Source organism: Myotis nattereri (genome assembly GCF_964212035.1).
Source record: "Myotis nattereri genome assembly, chromosome: 10".
Lineage (NCBI taxonomy): Eukaryota > Metazoa > Chordata > Mammalia > Chiroptera > Vespertilionidae > Myotis > Myotis nattereri.
Window position 1 is genome coordinate 26618095 of NC_138085.1, and position 24263 is coordinate 26642357.

At 51.3% G+C, this 24263-nt stretch overlaps 1 protein-coding gene across 1 annotated transcript in view; it reads right to left on the minus strand.

The window, feature by feature from the left end:
- The window catches only part of BCL2L11 (BCL2 like 11), a gene marked incomplete at its 5' end in the record, with an annotated part of 39682 nt that extends 18925 nt beyond the window's left edge, over positions 1 to 20757 (minus strand). Inside the window, one exon of the mRNA XM_081101128.1 lies at positions 20376 to 20757. Within this exon, the coding sequence (XP_080957254.1) occupies positions 20376 to 20757 (382 nt within the window). The remainder of the gene's footprint in view (positions 1 to 20375) is intronic.
- Positions 20758 to 24263: the final 3506 nt, after the last annotated feature.

Here is a 24263-nt window from a genome sequence, read left to right on the forward strand (position 1 = left end):
CCCATCCAATCTGCAGCCCGACTCAAGCTGTTTGCAGCAGCTTCTCTATATGAATGGCCTGTCCTGGCTCAGGCTTCTGTCTGTCCTAAAACCCCTCAAACAAACAGTAGCTGGACTCAGTGTGCCCCATACCTCCCAATAAGAGGTTCCAGGCCTGGCAATAGCAGAAGCCTGCCTTGTTTTACAGCTTGGCTTCTCCTGGGCACTTCCAAGCCCAACACAAGTAGCAGCCATCTACAGATCGCTCTGTAGCTCCTGACAGGTAGCCCCAGGCAGGGCACAGGCAGAGGCTGACTGCAGGGGGGACCGCAGAGCCTGTATACCCAGTGGACAGCTTCAGACCATGCCAGGTTACAACTCTAAACATCTACAAACGACGCACTCAAGGGGCAGACTCAGTGAGCACCAAAGCCCCACTGAAGCAAGTCCTGCCCCATAAGGGTGTCTCCTGCATAGCAGCTCTTCCACTGTAGTCGCAACTGGTCTTCACTGCCAATTGGCCTGGGGGTCAATTTCTCCCAGAGATGCTAACAGCAATCAAGGCTCAACTACAAGACAGTCTACAGGGCCAGCTAGGGTGACTGTGGAGGCTGAGCCACTGGGCCCTACAGGACACCTACTACACAAAGCCACTCTACCAATTCCCGAAGACATTGCAGCTCCACCTAATACATAAAAATAAACACAGGGATGCAGCCAAAATGTGGAGACAAACAAACATGTCACAAGTGAAAGAACAGAAATCTCCAGAAAAAGAACTAAATGAAATGGAAGCAAGCAAACTACTAGATACAGAATTCAAAACAATAGTTATAAGGATGCTCAAACATCTTAATGAGAGCTTCAAGGGACTTGGTGAGAATTTCAAGGACCTTAGTGAAAATTTCAGGGAAATTAGTGAGAACATCAAAGACATAAAAAAAGGACCAGTCAGAAATTAAGCATACACTAACTTAAATAAAGAATAATTTACAAGTAATCAAGGGTAGAGGACGCTGAGAATCAAATCAGCGATTTGAAATATGAGGAAGCAAAAACACCAAATCAGAAGAGCAAAACGAAAAAAGAATCCAAAAACCTGAAGACAGTGTAAGGAGCCTCTGGGACAACTTCAAGTGTACCAACATTTGCTTCATGGGAGTGCCAGAAAGAGAGAGGGAGCAAAATACTAAAAACCTACTTGAAGAAAAAAATGACAGAAAACTGCCTCTACTTGGTCAAAGAAATAGACTTACAAGGCTAGGAAGCACAAAGAGTCCCAAGCAAGATGAACCCAAAGAGGTCCACACCAAGACAGATCATAATCAAAATGCCAAAGGTTAAAGACAAAGAGAGAATCTTAAAAGCAGCAAGAGAAAAGCAGTTAGTTACCTATGAGGGAGCACCCACAGGACTGTCAGCTGATTTATCAACAGAAACTTTGCAGGCCAGAAGGGAGTGGCAAGAAATAATCAAAGTGCTGAATAGCAAGGACCTATAACCAAGATAACTCTACCCAGCAAAGCTATCATTTAGAATTGAAGGTCAGATAGAGTTCACAAAGAAAAAGCTAAAGGAGTTCATCACCGCCAAATCAGTATCACATGAAACGTCAAAGGGTATTCTTTAAGAAGAAGAAAAAGGTCAAAAAATATGAACCGTAAAGTGGCAATAAATACATATCTATCAATAATTGAGTCTAAAAATAAACAAACAAGGAATCTAGTGAGCAAAATAGGGAAGACAAGTATCAGGCATAAATAATTTTATCTTCCTATTTGCAAGATGCCCAGCCACTATAAATGCCAACACCTGATCAAAACGGGTCTTTATTCGAAACAAAAGCTCTGATTGCTACATAGGAAAGTCAAATTTCAACCTCTGAGGCAATTTTACATGAACGCAAAAACTCTTCAAAGGGGAAATTCTGATGGTGTATTTTTACCCATAGGAAATGTAGTTTTTGCATTTAAGAAAGAATTTCACCCCATAAACATGGCACTAAAACTTAAAAAAAGGCCAGCTCTCACCCTGAAGACACCTGAGCCAGGCCCACCTGTGAGGAGGTCTAGTTTTCTAACCAAAAGCCCCTTATCAATCAATGCCACTGTGTCAGGCACAGGCAAATGTATCGTGATGTTAGTGAAATTTTCTGACACCAAAATTCTTGGAAATAATTTCTTGAAATCTAGCATCTACTGGTCACATCATCTCCTATAGGAAAAGAAAATACTATAATGTATAGAATTCATCCATTTTTCTACACCGAGGAGACGGGGGCAGGTGAAAAAAAAAGGCATTTTTCAATGCCAAAGAACTTCAAGTCACCAGAGGATGTGTGCTACTTAACTAACAGACTGTTCTGGCTCAGCGACAAAACTATTTTCCAACCCATACGGTAATTTCAAATCTTAAAAGCTCAGCCACTGAAAACATTAATATTGTGGTTAAGTGGCTGATAGTGAAATTAGGCTGGGGCTCTCGGGAAGGCTTTTCTGCAGCACCGCCTGCCAGGGTGAGAAATAAAAACCAGACCGTCGCTTCACAGCGAGCGCGACATCAGTCACCCAACCCCGTCACCCTCTGTTACCGAGGCAGGTGCTCCAAGGCACTGAGGCAGCATGGTTCCACACCCAGCTGTCCCTCCTCCGAGGGGTGCTGTGGAAAGCCACCTAGTGGGGCATGCGGGGGGGAGGGTGTGTGTGTGTCATGGCACACCTGCATTCCCACCACGGCAGTCTGGTCTGAGGGACGGGACTGGCACAGCTCTCACTTCCGAGGGGGGGCGGCCGCTCCGGTTCCCATCATGTCACTGCTGAGTGCCAAGTGCGGAACCAGAAACTATATTAAGACTCACGGAAATACTCACTTTACACGGTCTTCAGTCACCTACACATACTGGGCAGAATCGAGATGAGGTTTTAAAGTAATACACACAGATGAGGCCGAGAAGCAAGTCTCAGCTCAGAACTGAGAAAGGACGCCTGTTCCGGAAGAGACGGGGAATGTATGGCTTTGAAGGAATGACTTCTGCTTTTAAACACAGCACAGAACATACTCGGGCACATCTGTGCACTTGGCAGGGACATCATGGGGCCATCGCCCTTTTATTCCCTGAGCAGAGTCTGATTTAGCCGAAAGCCGTAAGTAAATGGACCATTTGTTTGTAGGCTCTCAAACCAGCACTACACTGATTCCAAGAGAGTCACTCCGAAATGCTGAGTGGAAGCACTGCCTCTGCAGGTGGCCACGTGCCTGTGCAGAATAAAAATCCTGGGATGTGTGTTTAACCCAATAGTCTACATACCTGAGTATCTTCAGAAATATCGACCAGTTCAGTTACCCGCGGCTTACCAGCGACCAGCCTGCCAAGGTTTCCTTGGGAAACCCACCTGCGTGATCAGACGTGTTGCCTGCTCCAGGATCCGGGGGAGCCCCAGGGGAAGGAAGGCCACTGTCATCCGGGAGGGAAGTTTTACTGCAGTAAACGCTGCAGGATCGCCCCCAACTCTGCCGGTTCTCAGAGCGCAAGGAGCCAGAATCCAATTTTACACACACACCCCTCCTGCTGGGACGACTTCGCGCATGAATGAGAGCAGAAGGGTTTGGAAATGAAATAATGTGACAGTACTTGGCATCAGTGCCATGAAGTTCCTAATCCTATTTCCCTGGCACCCAGTGTCAGCGTGGGCAGCGGCATGACCTCGAGACAGTGCATCGCGAACAGCTGCGAGGACGGATACCACGACGAGGACATTACAAGTCGAAGCCAGGGTTTCTCTCCTCACCCCTGCGACATGCACGGCCACTGCTTCTATGTGGCTGAGTTAGAGAGTCAAACACCCTGCTCTGATCACTTGGAAACTGCCAGTAAACCAAGGCTATGCAGCTGGGAACTAGTGCCCAGGGTGTCTTTCCCCTTCCACCACCAGCTCTCTTACAGTGAACTTAAGCTCTAACGGCATTTTGGGCAACATGCTCGGCCTGTCTACTCATTGACTATTTGTTTTTTCTAACCCTCACCTGAGGATGTTTCTATTGATTTTCAGAGAGAGAGAGAGAGATCCATCAGCTGCCTCCCATATGCACCCTGACAGGGGATCAAATCCCCAACCGCCAGTAAGGGATGATGCACCAACCAGCTGGGCCACCCTACCAGGCTCCACCCCTTTACTATTCAGCATCGGACGACCTAGTCCTCCACTCCGCCTGCAGGATTCCCACACGTTTACATCTGCTAGAAGCCAGAGACACGCCAGGAGCAATCCTAGAACCTGAGGATTTATGTCCAAAGACATAGCGGCTAACTCCTGTCCGAGCAGAAGCCGTGTCACGCCAGGTGGAGGCCTGTGCGGAAGCCTCTGCACCCTGATGTGTGGCAGCCCAGCCTGGACGCCCACTTTGTGAGTAGGGCACTTTTCCCTAAGGCCCCACAGTCCTTGCTGAAGGCATCAGGTGCGGCACAGCTCTTACTTGCAGGGAGCAAAAATGTTCCCTTCTAACCCCGACCTCCACCTGGACTCTGTTCTCTGGGGCTACAGAGTCTGTGACCCCTTAGTCCAGTGGTTCTCAACCTTCTGGCCCTTTAAATACAGTTCCTCATGTTGTGACCCAACCATAAAATTATTTTCGTTGCTACTTCATAACTGTAATGTTGCTACTGTTATGAATCGTAATGTAAATATCTGATATGCAGGATGGTCTTAGGCGACCCCTGTGAAAGGGTCGTTCAACCGCCAAAGGGGTTGCAACCCACAGGTTGAGAACCGCTGCCTTAGTCCTTAACCCTGCCTGTTAATCCGTGAAGCTGCCACTCCATGCTGCTCCCTGTGCCTTTACCAGGAGCCGTGGGAAGACCCCCATCACCACCCTGGTCCCCTTGGCCTGCTCCAGAACCCGCCGCTCTGAGTGGTGTTTCGGGGTCTGCACTGGGTCCGGCCAGGCTGGACACAGGACACAACTCCTCCTTGCTTTCCCACCACTGACTCAGCCCCACTGACAGGCCAGCTGCAGCTCAAGGTCTGTCGTCTTAGATGCCCGTCAGAGCCCTACAGGGGGCCCGACTGTGCCATCTTATTTTGAAAAACCAATAAAACAAACCCCACACTCAGTACTATCAAATAAACGCCAACCCTGAGCTGTAAGACAGACAAAAAAGCCAAACCCCATCTCTGGACAGTATAGAAAATGTCCTCTCTGGATAACTTATTTCACCACTTACTCCATCAACACTATAAAGACAAATACGAGTTAGAGAGCTTTAAAAAGTAAAATATGCAACTCCATTCATTAATTTGCGGAGAAATAAAGTGCTAACAAATCTGAAGTTGCTAGCTGTTGGTAACTAGACGTTATTCCTGGCCAAAAATCAGATCTGTGGGAGGAAAAGTAAATTTAAGCTACAAACATAAAAATTCCTGTCTACAGAGCCAGTGTGGCTTCCTCTATGAACTTTAGCACCGGTAGCAGGAAACAGGTGACAAAAACCTCTTCTCCATTCGTATTAAGGATCTTAAACACTACGGTGCTTCATTTCAATGCAAGCGAAGGCCCAGGCCTGGGAAAGAAACAGAAATCTAAAAAGCTACATCGTAAACAGCTTCTACATGAATACCTGTAGACATCCACCGGGTTTGCTCAGGCAGCTAACGGTTACGCACAGCGAGGCCGGTTGGAACGGACACAGAGTTAGAGATAACGCACCAGCAGGAGGAGGCCCAAGGAAGTCTTCCCACTTAAGACAAATTCATAAAAGCCAACGGCATGAAAGAAAAATTTCACACCTCAACTCCAGGCACTCTTTTACATAATCGCAGAGATGTAACTGTCATGTTTGAACATTTAATGGTTTAAATATTTGTCCTCAAAGCATATGTCTGTCGCAGTTGGGCTGGCTGACTCCTCCCTAGAAAACTGGCAAAACTCATGCGTCCTGACCGAACGCATGTATGCTGAACGCATGGAGGCCGCCTCTGAGAGACACAGGCCAACACAAGCCCACAGCCTTTTGCAGAGACGGCCCTGAAAAGAAGGCCACGCACTGCGTCCGAGGGAGGGAGACGAAGGCTGCAGCCAGCAAAGCGACTGAGCGTGCCGTGGAGGCTTGAAGGCTTGGTCACAAAGGCGGCGTGAGCCGTCGCTCCACCCACCGACCAGCCTGTCCTAACCACTCAGGCCGCCGCTAACCTCTGCGCAAGGGCAATCCCCAGCGAGGGTCCTAGGCCCCATCTGCAAACCACAGAACAGAAGCCTTGTCGGTGGCTGTGCTGGGTGCCCCACACAGGAAAGGTGCGGCTACGGCCCCAATAGCCCAGCAGGAGCCTGAGATGTGCAGGAGCCTCTCCAGACGGCTGGCTTCGAGGGTCTTCGATCTGTTCGGGTCCACACATTCCTCCTCCTCCCCGAGGCCCCTCCAGGGAAGACAGGGCTGCTGGCCCCAGGCATACTGGATGACGTGGACCGCGAAGCCACTGCGATACAGATGATACAGGGCTGTTCTAATTCAGTGCAAGCCCCCAGCCCCCTCCAGTACCCACACCCAACCCCCTCTGGTATCCACCCAGCTCCTCTATCAGAGCAGGACACTGGTCTCCAGCCGGGTGAAGGGACTTGCACCCGGGGCTGTAACGGGTCACTGGAGGGACCAAGACTTGGCCGGGTCGCCTGCTGGAACTTTCCACTGCCACAATCACACTATGCCATCAGGAAAAGGACTGGAGAGAAAACAGCTCGCGGACTGTGTGCCAGGCTTTCCTTACAGAGAACACACCTCTAAGCTCCAGCTGAACACATGGTAAAATCCAGCGACCAGAAAGGCAACTGCGGGCACGCGGACACCGCATCAAATATCGCCTGAACGCTCCTGACATCTGCACACCTTTGTGCTCCTGCTATACCACACACCCTTCTGAAGGTGGCCAGTTGTTTGACTAGCTCAGGTGAAAGTAAAAGTGAGGTTTGTTAAAACGTATTTTAACATAATGCATATCCTAACATACTGTATGTCCAGAGTTCATACTTTGTGTGAAGAGCTTTCTCAAGGGACTGAAAAACAAACAAGAAACCTTTTGGGTTTTTTTCTGCCACACTCTCATTCCATAGAGAAATAACTAAAAAAAATTGAGGCTGTCGAGCTTGGCTGCACTAAACACCTCTGCACACGCACGTTCCTGGGAGAAAAATAGGTCCCACCCGCGTAAGCAAGCGTCTTCAAGTATCTCAGGTTACTCATTAAGTCTATAAATTGTTTTAGGAATTGGAATGGGAAGCATGTTCTGGTCCAGAAATGTGACATGTTTTCTGGGGGGGAAAGGTCCAGGGAACTCAGTTGACAAGGGTGTAGAAACGATCTGTTTTCACACACGCACCCTCTCGGATTGAGATGGCTCATTCCACTTTTTAGAATTCTCGCTTCCTGGGGAAGGGCAGCAAAGCCCGAGATGGAGCGTGCTGGACGGCGCAGGGCGCCCGAGGCCAGGGTGAAGCCCACAACACAGACCAGATTCCGTTTTCTCGCTCAGACAATGGCACAAAGTCCCCACGCTCAGGTCTGCAGCTACAACCCACGGAGTCGACTGGCCTGTGCCTGCTGTGAGTGCAGAGGTGAGAGGGAGATGTGCTGACCCTCACCCTGGTCCGCTGACCCTCACACCAGCCCCTGCTCAGGGCTGGCCCTCCCATCACGGTCACACCACGCATCCGGTCCAAGGTAGAGAACAGAGGAAACAGAATGAACCTGGGCTCCCACAGGACTCGGGGGCCACCAACTCATGCTAAGCAAACACTTACAACCCTTGTAACCTTTTCAACGTTAGTCCAACTGGGGCTGAACTTGTCCACCAGGGATGTGCCATCTGCACTGACAGCTGCTATCAGCCCGGCACCCCGCAGCCTGTGAGGACAAGTCCCGAAGGGTTCCGATGAACTCACTCAGAAGCGAACGCCGCAACGGAAATGAATGATGGCCACAGGAGTGGAACGCTCTCAGAGAAAAGCTGTTTTAAACTCCTGATTGTATTCAAGCAAAGAGTGTTTCTAACGTGCAATCAACAAGCAACCATCTGCCTCAATGGTGAAGACAGCTGCACCCTTTTGATTGCAGGAAAAAGTAGTTGAGCCTGTGTCTTGTCTCCAGACCTTCTCCAAATACACATCTCGACTCTAGAGTGGAGTTTCTGCCACGTCACGTGGGTGGCGTTCCACAGGTGTGTTCCACGTGTTCCAGGGCTCGCATTTCCAGGTGTTGCTCCATGGCCCCAAATTTCCCACTGAAGCAGGGTTCTGCTCCGGGTGACATTTGATTCACTGGCAGGTTAAGGGTCGCTGGGACCCCCTTTTCCCCCACCAGGCCAGTTTCTAGAAAAGACTTCCTTTCCTTCTTGCTTGCTTGTCTGGGGACATGGGGGTTAGAATTATGGTAGCATTTCCAGACGAACTGCCTTCCCTGCGAGCTTCTGTACTCCTTGCTGTGGTAAGGAGAGCATGTCATCACTGCCAAGGTACTGACTGACCCTCCTGGGTGGGACAGGTCACGAGGAGCAAGGAGAAATGTGTGGCCGAGGTCTCCCAGGTGCCTTCTTTCCATCAGTGTACGCGAAAGCTCCCGGTGACCTCGGAGGTGAACACTTCCGTCCTCACTTGATAGACGAGGACACGGAAGCTCAGAGACTCGCAGGTCTGCCCACGTGGCTCGGCGGCCGGAGGGACGGCCAGGATCCCATCCCAACCCTGCAGGAAGGCAGCCGAGGTCCCGGGGGCAGAATCCACCTGGGACCCCATCAAATGGAGGTGTTTCACAACAAAATACTCATTTTGCTACGATAAAAAGCAGGTCCTAAAGAGTAGATTAGGGGACTAACATCCAGCCACAGCAATTCCGAGAGCTCGACCTCACCTGGATGAAATCTTTGCCAACATAAAGGCCGTGGCAGTGAACCACACAAATAAGCAAGGTGCCACGCTGACACTGCTGGGCATGCCCAGAGTAAAGATTAATGGAGAGCAGCATTTAAAAGATACATTTGTTATATTTGTTCCATTATAAATACTAATGATGACTTTGCAAATACAAAAAGGTACACAAAGAAAAAACACACCTGTAACGTGGATGCAAAACCATTCACTATTAACACTTTGATATCGTTTCCTCCTAAGCTTCTTGTTATGCTTGAAAAACTTGAAACTGTGAGAACACAGGGAGAAGGTGGCGGCCACCAGAACCCAGCCACACGGGCACCCAATCTCAGATCCCTCAGATCCAAGCTTCCAGAACCCTGAGATAAATGCTGTGTAAGCCCCCAGTGTGGTATTTCTGTTACAGCACCAGAGGACGACGACCAAGGATATCATCAACAAATGTGTAAGCTTTCCAACTTAACATTACGCCAGGAGCAATTCCGCATGTCACTGTGTGCGTCAACACCATTAACGTGGCACGACCATTCCCCAGAGGAAGAGCGGCTTAGGGATGTTCCCAGACCAGTAAGGCTACCCCAGCTGTTTGGCTGGGATAAGCGATGCCGTGATGAGCTCTTTTCTGCAGTTTCGGCCAAGGAAGGTCAGGTGCACTGCAGTGTCTGCAGAGCAGGGCCCGAGAGCCAGTGGATAGCTCTGTGCCTCCAGCCTGCACCCAGCACAGCACCGGACCAAGTGCCGGTCTTTAAGACAGAGGTTAGGTCTGTGTCAGCAAGACCTCTGCAGGGAGGGAAAGCAGTCTTGGGCCACATGCCCAGCACAGGTCCCAGCCACGGAGCAAGCAAACAACTGAGGACAGTGACCAGAGGTGAGAGAGGCTGGAAATTGTCATGTAACGACTGAGGCTGACCTTAGCAAAGAAGGAATGGAGACTGGTGTGGGGGTGACTCAGGGGCAGGGAGGGGGGTGGTCCACAGGGAGTCCCCTCCCGGCACAGGCAGGGTGAGCAGACACCAGGGCCGCGAGGAGACTGGCCCTGGCAAGAGCTCCACCTCCGTGGTTTGCAAGGCCGTCAGGAGCAGGCAATCACAGTGCACGCCTACCTCCAAATCTAACCCACACCCCCCAACATATAAAACACATCCAGGGATGAGTAATCTCTCTTTCCTGCCATACAGTCCAAACACGGAGCGCCATGGGGCTTACTATTCTCTTTAACAAGAAGATGCCCTGTAGCACGTGGCATCGGACTTGAGCTACCGCGACGTTTTGAGGACCTATGTTTGCGAGCAGCACGGTGCACAGCCCATGGGCACAGCTCCAGGGCCACGCATGGGGGTCACCACGACTGACACTGCAGTTATTATGTGCAAAGAGTGGCTAGGGTTACGGCTACATCTCTTTCCAATGCTGAGTCTATAATTCTACAAAGTAAAAGGAGGGTGAGAGAGGTGATTTTTAAAATTCTGAGCACTTTGCAGCCACAGCCCATCACTGCCACTCAGTTACAAGAAGAGAGGGATTTCTAGTTCCATTCGGGCCCCCAGGACCTCCCTTTAGTACTAAAAGCCCTGGACACAACACAACAAGCAAACACCGACGGGGAAAGAGCACGGAGGGCTGCCTGGGCACCCAGGGCTGCAGTCCTGTTTCACTGCCCCACACCCAGGGCCCTGCAGCGCCGCGGAGGCCTCACCGGGGCCCCAAAGGGCACCGAGAGACAAAGCCCCAGGAGCAGCCTGTCCTTCCAGCCGAAGGACGGGGAAGGGGCCTGGCCACACCTGCCTGACTCCAGCCCAAGCCCGCACCTGTGGTTTCAGGTTGGTGGGGCTGGAGTGGATTTTTCAGTCGTGCCCTGCCCAGTGCAGTGCTGGTGCTGGTGCTGATGCCACCACGGGGTGGGGTATCGGCAGGCTGGGCACATTGCTGGTTCCCCAGCCCGAGGGGCAGAAGCAGCAGAGATGATTCCAGGCCTTGCCACTCAAGTGCTGCAGGGGCTGCTCATCTCCACACTCTGCTCCCCTCCCGACCACGGAAGCAGTGCCGCCTGATTCCCCTTCCAGGGTGGCATTAGGGGATGGGGGTGGGGGGTGGGGGCCCTGAGCCTCCACCCCTACCAGCATGAAGGAGATGGAGAACTCCCACCCAGCATGGGTGGGGAGCAGGGTGGTGGGAGGCGGGGCTGACTGGCATGCAGCTGCCCCCCCACCCTGGTGTAAACAGAAAGCATAGGGGAGCTGAACTCCCACAGAAACAAGGCAGCAAGTTGCCACCCCCCCCACCCCCCACCCCCCGCCCCAGTTTCCCCCAGCAGGATTTAACAGGGGCTGGGGAGCTGAGTGTACGCCCCAGGCAGACACAACGGAGCAGTGCAACGACGGACCCGGCGAGGCAGAGGCGGGGAATCTGAACTTCCGCCTCACCTGGCAGAAGCAGGCCAAACATTTAGAATTGAAAAATACAATTACAAAAACCTCACTGGACGGGCTCAGTAACAGAGTAAAAGTGACAAAGGACAGACATCGGTGGACCTGAGAGCAAACTGACAGAATTTACTATCAGAACAGAGAGAAAACATAATGAAAAAACAGTCTAGGGACCTGGTATAACCGACGACAACAAAATCCCCAAAGAGCGAGCGAGAAGCTGAAACAGTGTTCGAAGACATAATGGCTAAAAACTTCCCAAACTTGGCACAAAACGTAAAACTGCAGATTCAAGAAGCTGAGTGAACCCCAAAAAGGATAAACCCAAGGATATCAAGGGTAAGACATCGTAATTGAATTTCTGGAAACTAAAAGAGTGAAAATGTCCTCTAAAACAAAAGGGAAATGAAGACATTCTCAGATGAACTAAGAGGGTTTTTGCCAGTAGACCTATCACTAAAAAATGACCAAAGGGCCCTAGATATGGTTAGAGTATCGGCCCTCAGAGTAAAGGGTGGCAGGTTCAATTCCAGCCAAGGGCACGTACCTTGGTTGTGGGCTCAATCCCTGGGCCCGTTGGGGCGCGTGCGGAAAGCAACTGATCGATGTGTCTCTTTCTCTGTCTCTCCACCTCCCTTCCACTCTCTCTAAAAGTCAATGGAAAAATATCCTCGGGTGAGGATTTAAAAAAAAGAAAATGAGCAAAGGAAGTCCTCTAAACAGAAATGGTAACAGGCTTAGAACTCCAGAAAAAAAAATGGAATGGGGAAAAATGAGAATAGTAACAACAAACTAGTCTACTTCTTGTGAGCTTCCTAATGTACATGGTGGAAACAGTTAAGACAATTGTATCTGGAAAGCGGGGCAGGTGAGGGGACCCAGAGGAAAGTACGGTGTCTACACTGCAGCTCAAGTTAAAAAATGTTGATACCACTGACACTAGTGGATTACGTCAGTTACATCTGTTTACTGTAATATCTAGAAAAACCACTAAAAAACTAGAGAGATCCATCTATTTAAAAACACTATAAACAAATCAAGATGGACTCTTAAAAAATGTTCAGACCCACAGTAAGGTTTAAAAAAGGAGACAGAGGAAACAGAGAAACACAGAAACAAAAGCAACAGAAAGATAACACAATGGCAGAGGTAAGCCCTAACATATCAACAATTACCTTCAACGTAAATGGTCTAAATGCAGTATTTAAAAGACAAAACTGGCAGAGTAAATAAAACAAAGTTATGTAAAAATATGCTGCCCACAGAACCTTACTTCAAATACAACACATGTAGGTTGCAAGTGAAAAGCTGAAGAAAGCTACACCATGTAAACATTAACACAGTTGTTTTTTTATTTTTTACAAAAAGCAGGAGTGACTACATCAGTATCATGTAAAGAGGCTTTTACAGCAATGATAAAAGGATCAATTAAACAGGAAGACAGGACAATTCTCAGCACCAGACAGTGTCTCAAAACACATGAAGCAAAATCTGATGGACTTTAAAGGAAAAAGACAAATTCACCCTTATAGTTGGTGATTTCAACACTGCACTCACAACTGGCTGAACTACTAGACAGAAAGTCGGCAAGGAAGAAAGGGGCGGGAGGCAGAGGGAGAGTGAAAATTGGTGGAAAAATAATAACTTAAAACAACTTCTATTGAAAGTGAGAGTCAAAGCAGGACTGCATCTGAGCACCAAGAAGATGACAACCAAGACTACAGAAGCAACACACACCTTCAGCCTAGACAACGAAGACGGAAATTGTTATAGGCTTTGCTCACCTTATGTCAGTCATCCATTTAAACAGAAATTGCAGCCAGGAAACCAAGAGAATGCCGAGACCAGGAAGGGCAGCGATGGGAGAATTAAGAAAGATCTTCCAGGGCAAAGATGCATCATTAGAGTCCAGGCTACGACCATCCACACCCTCGTATCCCCAATCAATAGGTACAGACGCAAAAGCTGGACAGGGAAGAAGGCTGATAGAAAACAATTGATTCATTTGAAACATGGTGTTGGAGGATTGCTTTACGAATAACTCAGGCCACCAGACAGACAAGTGGGTACAAGAGCAAATTAAACCTGAAACGTCACTGGAGGCACGTATGACAGAGCTGAAGCTGTCCTACTTCAGGCACATCGAGAGAAGGCAGGCTTTTTGGAAAAGACAGTAATGCTGGGAAAAACAGAAGGCAGCAGGAGGATAGACTCCATTAACAAAGCCACAGGTGTGAGTCTACAGCTGCTGGGCGGGGCTGCCAAGTCTAGGACACCGAGGACATCGCTCATTCGTGGAGTCACCAGGAGTCGGAGACAACTCAACTGCAGTAACACACACACACACACACACACAATGTATGAAAAAAATTACCTCGACCAAGTAGAGTTTGTCCCAGGTTTGCAAGGTAATTAATGCTGAGAAGCAATCAATGTAATAATGCACCTGAACAAAGACTCACATTAAGTAAACTCATATGACCATATCAACTCATGCAGAATAAACATTTTACAAAATCTAGCACCCTTTCCATCCATGAAAAAAAACTCAGTAATCAAGCAATAAAGAGAAACTTCATCTTTTTAAAAAGCATCTACAAGATTCCTATAGTTAACCGGGTACTTAATGGTTAAAGACTAGAAGTTTTCCTTCTGTGACTGAGAAAAAGGCAAGGATGTCTGCTCTCACCACTCTTACTCAACACAGCACTACGAGTCCCGACAGTGCAAATGGACAGGAAAAAGAAATAAAATGCACACAGATCAGAAAGGAAGAAATAAAATTGTCTTTATTTGCAGATTACATGACTGTCAAGATAGGATGCCCAAGAAGTTTACACAATAAACCTTTAGAATTAATGAGTTCAGCAAGGCTGCAGGACACAAGATCAACATACAAAAATGAATTACATTCCTATATACAAAAAGTGAACATGTGGAAACAAAAATTAAAAATACAATACCACGAAGGATTGCTCCAAAGTAAATGAAATCTAACAAAACATGTGCAAGACTTGGATGCTGAAAACTATAAAACCTACAGACCTAAACACTTAGAGAAACCTGTCTGTGTATGGATTGGAAGATATAACATGCTAAAGATGGACATTTGCCCCTAAACTGATCTGTGGTTTTAACAGAATTCCTATCAAAAGCCCAGCAGTGGTTTTAAAGGCACAAATAAGCTTATTCAAGAATTTACGTGAGAAGGCATAGGGCACAGCTAACCAATTTTGGAAAATACTGAATAAAAAGTGAGGCGTCACTCTACTCCCATGGCCTACCATATAACCACAGCAATAATGGCGGCGGGGTGTTGGCAGAGGACCCCAAAACAGATTCCTGAAACAGACCCACACAAACGTGCCCACTGACTGTGACAAAGGTACAAACGCAGTTAGACGGACAGTGGATAACCTTGTCAAGACGGTGCTGGAAAGAACACGTGATCTAAACCTCACACCTTACACACACATTAATTCAATGTGAATCACAGATCTAAATGTCATTCGCAAAACTACAAAACCTTTAGAAAAAAAGAGACGAGGCGAAAATCTCTGGGACCTGGGGCTTGATGAAGACTGCACACCAGAAACATGACCCGTGAAAAGAAAAACCGATGAACTGGACTGCATCGCAAGTAAAACCTTCGCTCGTTGAAGAGGGTGAAGGACAAGCTACAGGTCTCTGACAGACCCACAGGGACACTGGTGCGCCCACACTGTGGGGTACCCCTCAGCTATGACCACCAAGCCACCACTGGCACACAGCTCTCGGGCGGATCACAGGAATGTCGCCGAGTAACAACAGCCAAACCCACAAGCTCACGTAGAGTGTGATGCTATTTCTAGAGCATACGTGAAATGACACGGTAGATGAGTAAAACAGATCAGTGTTTGTCAGCGGTCAGGGACCGGGAGGGAGGAAGCTGTGGCTATACAAGCCCAAGAGTAGGCTTGGGATGAAGCCACTCAGGATCTTGATCGTGGCGGTGGTGACACAGACCCATGCGTGTGACAAATCACACTGAAGTTAATCCACATCCACTGCCACGTGGAACTGGTAAAATCGGAACAAGGTAGCCGGATTCTCCCAATGCCATTTACAGGCTGTGGACACTACATGCTCTGCAAGGTACTGTCATGACGGGAAATTGGGTAGAAGTTACACAGGCGCGCTGCATTGTATTTTACAAGTGCATGTGAATCTATAATTATCTCAAAATAAAGGGCGTTTTTAAAAAAGATATAAACTGTCTAGACAGTTATCAATCACTACATTTTATTTGGAACCAGTGAAGAAAACTTTTGTCACTTTCTATCCCCTTCGGGACCTACAAAGGGTCTACACTAGTGAAGGCAGGATCTGAGCTTTCACAAAGCAGACTATCCCAGGCTCCAGGGTGGCCCTGAGGGGCCCAAGGAACCAAACCACCCCACCTTCCACCTTTTCAAAGCCTGCATGTACCATGGGTTTAAAGCGGTAAAATGAAATGCATACTCCTATGCTTATGAATACTTAAGATGTTTATAAAATGAGGTTAATTACTTTCACTCTCCTAAGTCAACAAAAGCCACCAGAGGAGGAAGTTTCATGGAAATGCTGTGATGTGAGTGGGAAGAGTCAGGTCCGGCTGCTAAAGCACCACGGCAGAGGCCGGCTCCTCCGTCTGCGGGGCCCGCCCGTCCAGCTGGCACACAAAGCCAGCCATGGTCGCATTTGACATTCTGCTAGTAGCCATGCTTAAAAAGTAAAAAGAAACACGTCAGATTAACATCAAAAGTACATTTTTACTGAATGGCCAACAAACACATGAAAAGATACTCAACATCACTAATTCTTAGGGAAACACAAATCAAAGCCATAATGAGATACCACCTCACATCCATCGGGATGGCTATGTCAAAAAACCCAAAATAACCAATGCTGGTGAGGACGTGGAGGAACTGGAACCCTGTGCACCGCTGGCGGGAATGTAAAACGGTGCAGCCACATTCCTCAAAAACACAAACCAGAACTAGCCTATGACCCAGCAATCCCACTGGGAACATGCCCAAGAGAAGTGAGTGCAGGATCTCGAAGAGACATTTGCACACCTTTGCTCTTAGTGACATTATTCATGACAGTCAAGAGAGGGAACCAACCCAAACGTCTGGCGACGGACGGACGGCTGAAGAAACTGTGGTCTCCACATGCCATCCAGCCTTAAAGGAAGGGAATTCTGACACAGCTGCAAAACGGGTGACCCCGAGGGCATTATGCTGAGTAAAATAAACCAGCTACAAAAGGACAAATTCTGCAGGATCCCATTTAATAGAGGAACCTAGAAGAGTCAAAATCAGACACTGATAAAACTCAGGCTGCCAAGAACTGAGGGGAGTGGGAAGTGGGGAGTAACTGTTTAATGGGCATCGTTTCAGTTTACAAGATGAGTAAGTTTTGGGAATTGGTTGTACAACAGTGTGAATTTACTTTTAACACTACCAAACTGTACACCTAGAAAAGGTTAAGACGATAAATTTTATGAGATTTTTACCCCAATGACTTTTTTTTTTTTTTACCATTTTATCCATTGTATCCAAAATATCTCAACATATATTAGTATGAAAATGACTGGGGCTATTATTTCACCCTCTTGTTCATGTTAAAGCCTGAAATTCCCACGTGAACTGACACTGACAGTACATCTGACGGGGACTAGTCCCGCCTGAAGGTTCAACGCCACCCGGGCTCCCTGCCAAGCCTGTGCTGAGCTAGACCTTCCCCGTCGCCGCTACGTATCTGGAGGGTCTTTTCCTTGGACAGGTGACTGTTCTCAGGAAGCTCTTTGGCGGCTATAGGCAAAGCCTGAAGGCCTCTGAACGTCTCCTGAGCATCTGTCTCCCTCTGCCAGGCCCTCAGGACCTGCAGAACATCGTGCCTCCTCACCTCAGAGCTCACACACCGAGAGAGGGGTGCGAGCAGGACCCTGAAGGACACAGAGAACACAGCTCCCATGTGCCGGGGAGGAGTGTGAATGGGAAGTCATTTACCCAAGTGACACGTGGGAGTGAAGCACTAGCTTTCACCCCTATCCGCACCTTTCTCCACTCGGACTTTCCACAGTACTGACTACACCTCCAGAGCGTGACTCCGGACAGCACTGCGGTGTGTGTGAAACACATCTGGTGAAAGTGTGCGCAACAGGAAAGGCACTCAGCCACCAGCAGCCGCCAGCGGCTTTGATTAAAATCATCATTCTTCCCCGAGAGAGCATCTGGCACTTCGTCCTCCCGGGGTGAAAGGAGGCTAAAACTTGGTCAAGTGAAAAGTGATCTCCCACAGATATTCTGTGAACGTAGCGTCAGAACGCGACTCGGAGATGTGGAGGAACACGTGAAGGTGTTGCTAGCTGCTGTGCGTCCCACACCGAAGGCACTTTCTCAGTAGAACAAGATGCAGGAACAACAGTAATATACGCTGTCCTCCACCCCGTGTCTCTGAGCAAAAACCATCTACGGACATGGGTGCCCCTGGCTAAGGAGAGCCCTCCCATAACCTCACATTCGTGCCCCGCTGGTGGAAAATGACCACAAAGGCGTCTTTGTGAAAAACGTATTTTGCAATACATTATCAAAAGCTTCATTGACAATCTTAATGGATGTGGTTGAGTAAGGAACAGTGACTCTGGCCCTAAAGAAAAGAACCAAGTCTACCAACTCAGCAAATGTCAGTGGCCTTCAGGAACCGAACTATTTCACCAACATCCAGGAAAACGTTCTGGACCACAAAGATGTGATTCCACGGGACGGACCCTCCTATCTCACTGTCCTCTTCTCCTACCAGCCCCCAGAGCCCCCCACCCCCGCTCAGCCCCCTCCTCAGCTAATCTCCCAAAAACTAATCCTGAAAACTTACCTTGGTATGTTAACTTCAGACAAACTCTGTATAACTCATCATTTGATCCCATGCATTCTGTCGCCACACCCATCTACTGAAGTGTCGTTACTATGAAATTACACCTCAGGACCCATCACTGTACTTCCAGGTGTAACCACAAGTTTGCTTAATAACTGAGATTGTGATCTCTAAGGCCCTCCATCTGTCACCTCAAGTAACGGTGCGAATACCTTGTCACTAGCTTGCTAAAGAATATGTCACCCAAAAAGCCATCATGCCACCCTTACACTAAAAAGTACACTAACTGGCCCATACCCGGTTAACAGGGAGAAGGAACTATTCCTGCGCATGAAGCCACCACCTGCAGAGACTGGTTTGGTCTGCAGTGAAACACTGTAACAGCTTCTGGAGGCTCCTTAAACCCATAGGTTGTTAAACACACACTCCACTGAGCCCTGTGAATTCACTTAGTGAGCAAGAAAGCTGTGGGCTCATGTACTCAGGATTATTTTCATGGGCAGAAACACATTTGCAAGCACCAAGAACTTCTAAGGTTGAAATGAGTTCAGGAGCCGTACCAACAGCAATAACGAAAGGCACAGCAGTAATAAAAATGTCTGGCTCCTTCTCCTGAGGAGGGGTCCTAATAAGGCACGGTGGTCGCATGGTGCCCTGGGGGGTTGGTCCCAGGACTCCCATGGACACCAAAACCCATGCACGCTCCAGTATTCGCAAGCAGGTGACAGCGAGGCGTGCCTGTGTATCGCTTCATGCACACGGATTCAGAGCCACGTTCGGCACACACGGCAAATTCGAGTTTTGCTTCTGGGAACCTGCTAAGTTTTTCTCCCGGCTCAGCCCCCCAAATACTTTCCATCTACAGTTGGTGACTCCTCCCTGCATATGAAGCCGTGGATACAGAGGGCCGACTGTATCACTCAGCGTTAGCACGAGACATGCAGGCAAATGTAGCTGCTGCTGGTTTTGTGACTTGTGCCTGCCACGGCCCCAGGGTGCACATCCTCGGACAAGTGGCCAACCCTCTAAGCCTAGAGGGTCTGTCTCTCCCTGTGACATGGGGACAGACCTGCACAGTTCTCACCTCCCTGAAGGTTATGAAGACCGAGACCGACAGAATTTGCAAATCCAGATTTGTCACTGTCCTCTAGCAGTTAAGAATCTCCTCTGGTGACTTTGTGTCACTTATGTTTCAATAGAATCAATACTCAATTTCTTAATCGATAAACGCTGCCAACCTGCTCGTATCTGGTCAAAGCAGGAAGGACTAATCTGGAGCAGACGGAAAGGAGAACCAGCTGAACCCTGATGAAGGGACGAGCCTTTCCCATCAGTGGGGGACAGCGATTTGAACCCACACACTCACCACGCCCTTGCTGCCTGGACTCAAAGTCACAGGCCAAGGGTGAAGGGTCTAAGCAAGCTTATAGCTGCCAATGTCTAAACATCAGGACATTTGACATCAAATCTGCATCCTTGCATTATCTTACAAGAAAGCCTACCGAGACCACACACCCCCAGGGCCACAATTGGGGGGGGGGGGGCTCTCCAGTTTACCCTAATCCCACCAGGTCAGCTTCCTCACTGCTGGTACTGCCAGCTGTTTCTCAGCACTGATTGCCACTCCTGGTTCAGACCCTAAAACTGCCTTTCATCCCTGAAAATAAAAACCCATAATCGAATCTCATCAGGACCACGTTAAAACTCTCTGAGCCAACAAAATAAACGCAAAGAAGAATCTGAACAGAAAACACCACGTTCATGGCTCTGTGCTGGCACTGACTATAGGTCAGTTTGTTTCATCTCTTCACACCTCTGGCTATGTTACGCTCCCTGCTATAACTGGCTTGAGTCCTTCCCAAGTGGAATGTCATTAATAAGTAAATCTTAGTGACGAGAACTCGCCATGTCACACGGTGACAGCAGCAAAAGGACTCCAGCTTTGCTGCCCAATAAGCTGATGCTTGGACCTCAGTCTCTTGCTGCCACCAAACCTGGTGGTATTTTTTTAAACGCTGGTGTGATGTCCTGACACCTCCTCCATTCCTATCAAGATATGGAATAAGTCAGTGATTCTAAAACGGGCTGTAAATGCCACACAGCCTCTCAATAGATAGTCAAACAGCCACAAGTCCACTGCCCTTCCCCAGAACTGCTTACCCATTGCATTGAGATAATGGTTGAAGGCCTGGCAAGGAGGACTCGGGGTTTGTGTTGATTTGTCACAACTCATGGGTGCTGGGCTCCTGTCTGTGTCAAAAGAGAAATACCCACTGGAGGATCGAGACAGCAGGGAGGATCTTCTCACAAAGATGAAAAGCGGGGATCTGGTAGCAAAAGGCCCAGGGCTGGCCGGTGGGGCCAGCGGGCCCTGAGGGCTGCCGTGGGGGCAGCGGTCCCCTTCGCCTTCAGGATTACCTTGTGGCTCTATCTGTACAGAGCTGGGGGCCCCAGGCCTGAGCTGAGGAGGCCTCTCCGTGGGCTGTAATTGTCCACCTTCTCTGTCACACTCAGAACTTACATCAGAAGGTTGCTTGGCCATTTGGTCTTTTTTTCTGCAAGTAAAATAAAAACTAAGATTACCTTAAGCAAAATCATCACAACACAATAACTAAATTAGCTAATTTTCATGTACTCCTTAGAAATTAAGAAATACTTCAACAGTAAGTATATTTCTCTGCCCATCTTCCAGATAAGAATAAAAACACACGTAAAATAACAAAGGCGTTATTATTTGTGTTGGGGGCATTAACCTTCCTGCCACCAAACAAAACACACTGACAACGTCTATGCGGGGCTGGTGCTGGAACACAGATTCAAGCTTTGGGGGAGGCAGCGGGTCTGAAGCCTATTCACAGGGCTCTGCTCAGAGCCCACTGGACTAAGCCAGAACCTCCCGGGGACTCTGATTCCTTCGTTCCCAGGACCAGACCCTGCGCTTGGGGCACAGAAGTGCGCGCAGAGGCAGCAACTGCAGCCGGCTGGCCGCGCTCCCCGCTCCGGCCCCATTGTTCTGCCGAAAGTGCTGAGGGCAGCAAGTCTGGGGAGCTTTGGCAAGGGCCGTCCGTCGTAGTAAGTGCGTCACAATAGAGTTTGTAACTCTGAGCCGCTCGGCCCGCTCCGCTCCCGCCCGCCCGTCCGAGGTCCTTCCCGCGGGGGCAGCGCAACGCACCCACCCGGCAAAACTTTCCGCAAGTCCACCCGCACTGTTAGGTGAGCACCTCCAAATAGGGGGTCCCCGAAGCTGGCCCCGGGCGCCCCGACAAGTTAACAGTAACCCCGCGCGCTAGGCGACCCGGGGCGCGCGGCTCCTTCACCCTTAGATCCTCCCTCTCCCCACGAGCAAGCTAAAACTCACGTCCGACCCTTCCCTGCCGAGCGTCGCGTCCGGGCCCGGGCCCCGCGGCGTCGTGCGCGCACCCTTCGCCGACCCGGAGCCCCCAGACCGTCACCGCGAAGGCGGCGCACCAGACAAAGCCAGGGACCCGCGCTCAGAGGCCGCGGGGCGGCGCAGAGCCCGCAGCTGGCCGCGTGCCCACTGCCGCGATCCGCTGGGCCGCCCAGGGTTCCACGCGCCGTGCCTCTGTCCCGCACCGCCCCGGCCGCCGCCGCCGGGAACATCCTCCCCTCGGCCGCTCCTCCCCTCGCGCACTGCGCCCGCCGCCGCCGGCTCTGCCGCCTCCCCGCGCCGCTGGCGCCGGTGCCCGCGCCCCCAATTGGCCCGCGCGCGCACGCTCCGGGCCCCAGCCAATCGCCAGCCCCGGTAGGGGCGGCGCCTACCGGCTAGGCCGCCAGCGGCCAAGCGATTGTTGACAAATTCGCCTCCGCGCGCGGCGCGGGCCGCGGCGGGGACGATGGCTCCCAGGACTCTGGTCCCCTGCGGACCGGCTACCCGGCCTACCCCTCTGCCCGTTCCAACGCCGCGCGCGCCTCAGCGGCTCCCGCGGTCCAGAGGAGCCGGCCACCTAGGTCCTAAGAGACAAAGCAAGAGCCGCAGGCAGTCCTCCGACTCCGGTCCTCGCCGCTGGCCGCCGCCTCCCCCCACCCCCGCTCAGGTCCGCCCCCTCCCCCGCCGCTGCACTCATCCTTTCCAACTTCCTCCCTCTTCCACCCCGAGAGCCGTGGTCAAGCACCAAATCCTAGTGGCCAGCCCGAGGGCAGGGCACCTCTAGCAGCACCGCGAGGAGTCGGGCTGCGCTTGGGCACGCCCGAGTCGCTAAGACTACCCGACCGGCCCCAAGGACGGAGCAGGTTTGCTGCCCGCGCTCGTCCACCGTGTGGCCCCGGTGGTGGTGGAGGAGGAGGTCTTGGTCTCTCGCTGTCCTTGGCTCGGGAGCCTGGCAGGTCTGCAGAGCGATCGCAGACGGGACAGGGACCCGAATGCGTCCGAGAGCGTGAACGCAGCGGCTGCCCCGAACCCTCGGCCTGATGTGCACAAGAAAAGCCGAATCTCATCAATTAGTCCCCAGCACAGCTCTGCAAATCCCCGGCATCGAGCCGCACACCAAAGACCGGCTCCTACCGCTCGACCCGCGACTTCCCGGCCGGGCGCTCAGCTCACACGGCGCAGCGGCCTCGGTTCCCGGGCCGGCGCGGGGAACGCGCGCTGCTTCTCCAGCGGCCCAAGACGCTGCACCACCGCGCGCGCCGCATCACGGTCAGGTCCATAGTTCCACTAAGCACTAGCAGACTCCTGGAGGACGACATCTCCCCAAAATGTGAACCTGCCTTGGGAGAGGACCCGACCCGCTCCGATCACCACTTCCCGCCGGGCTACAGGCGGGACTGGGCGTGTGTCTCGGCCAACACGTGCGCGGGAAGCGGGTAGGAGGTGGGACGTGTGGCTCCGGCGCCCGTCATCCACGCGTCCCGCCCCCGCCCGGGAATCCGGAGGTATTTACCTTGCGTTTCTCAGTCCGAGAGTCAGAGTCAGACATTGGGGGGGCGCGGGCCAGGGGAAGGCGCTGAGTTTGTGGCGGCGGGGACGGGGTGAACCGAACAGCCCCAGGCAATGCTGGCCTCAGTGGGCAAGGCGCGCCAGACGTCTGAGAGGACCCGGCGGCGGCGGTAGCGGCGATACGGATCCGAGCGGTCAGAGGAGCTCAAGACCTGGAGGCGGCGCGGAGCGAAGTGAAACCTGCGCGTTTGTGCAGCCCAGCTCCGCGCTCGCGGCCTTGCACCCGCGCCCAATCACTGTGGGCCCCGCCCCCGCCAAGGCCCGCCCCGCTCCGCCCTGTCGTCCCACCCCCTGGCGCTGCGGTCGCCGTCCCTCGGCGCTGCGTACCCGGGGGCGCCAGCCGAGGCAGGTAAAGGCGGGGCCGCTGGCCGGTTCCCGCTGCGCGCGCCGCCCGCCCAGCCCCAGCCCGGAGAGTGTTTGCCGAGTGACTCAGGCTGCGGGCCGCCGGGAGTGCACCCTTCCCCCACCCCAAGTGCTTCTTCGACTCTCCCTCCCGGTGGCGGCCGCGCTGTGCGCGTGGAACAGAGGGGGCGCTCCTGGCACAGTGAGCCCGCCGGGCCGCTTGCTGCCGCCCGCGGAGTCTCAAGAGGCGGCCCAGAGCCCTGGACTCGCTGCTGGAGTTTCTCTTAGCCGCTCTGGGGCGGGCGCGAGGACGGGTTGGACCCTAGAACGCGCGGGGCCACGGTGGACAAGGGCGTCTCTACGCAATCCCCACTCCCAAGAGTCAGGTCCTCGGGCCGGACCCGATATTCCGGCTGCTCATCTTCCTCTTGGGCGCCCTGCTCATGCCACCTGCTGGGCTACCCAGCCTTTCTCCCGGGCCACACCTCGGCTAAGTGGTGGAGCCATTAGTGGGCAGAAACCAGAACAGAGCGCCTAGCGATCCCCAAAGCCTCTTTCTGCAGCGCGGTTGCGAGACGGGAAGCGAGCGTGCACCGAGCAGGTAAAATAAGGAAATGAAAAAGTAACTTTAAAAAAATCCTTTTAAGAAAAATAATAAAAAGGACCAAGAAGAGCTATGGTCTCCAGGTGAGAGAGAGGGTGGTGCCTCCGTCCAGGTGGGATCCTCAAGGACTTTTGGGCTCAGGGAA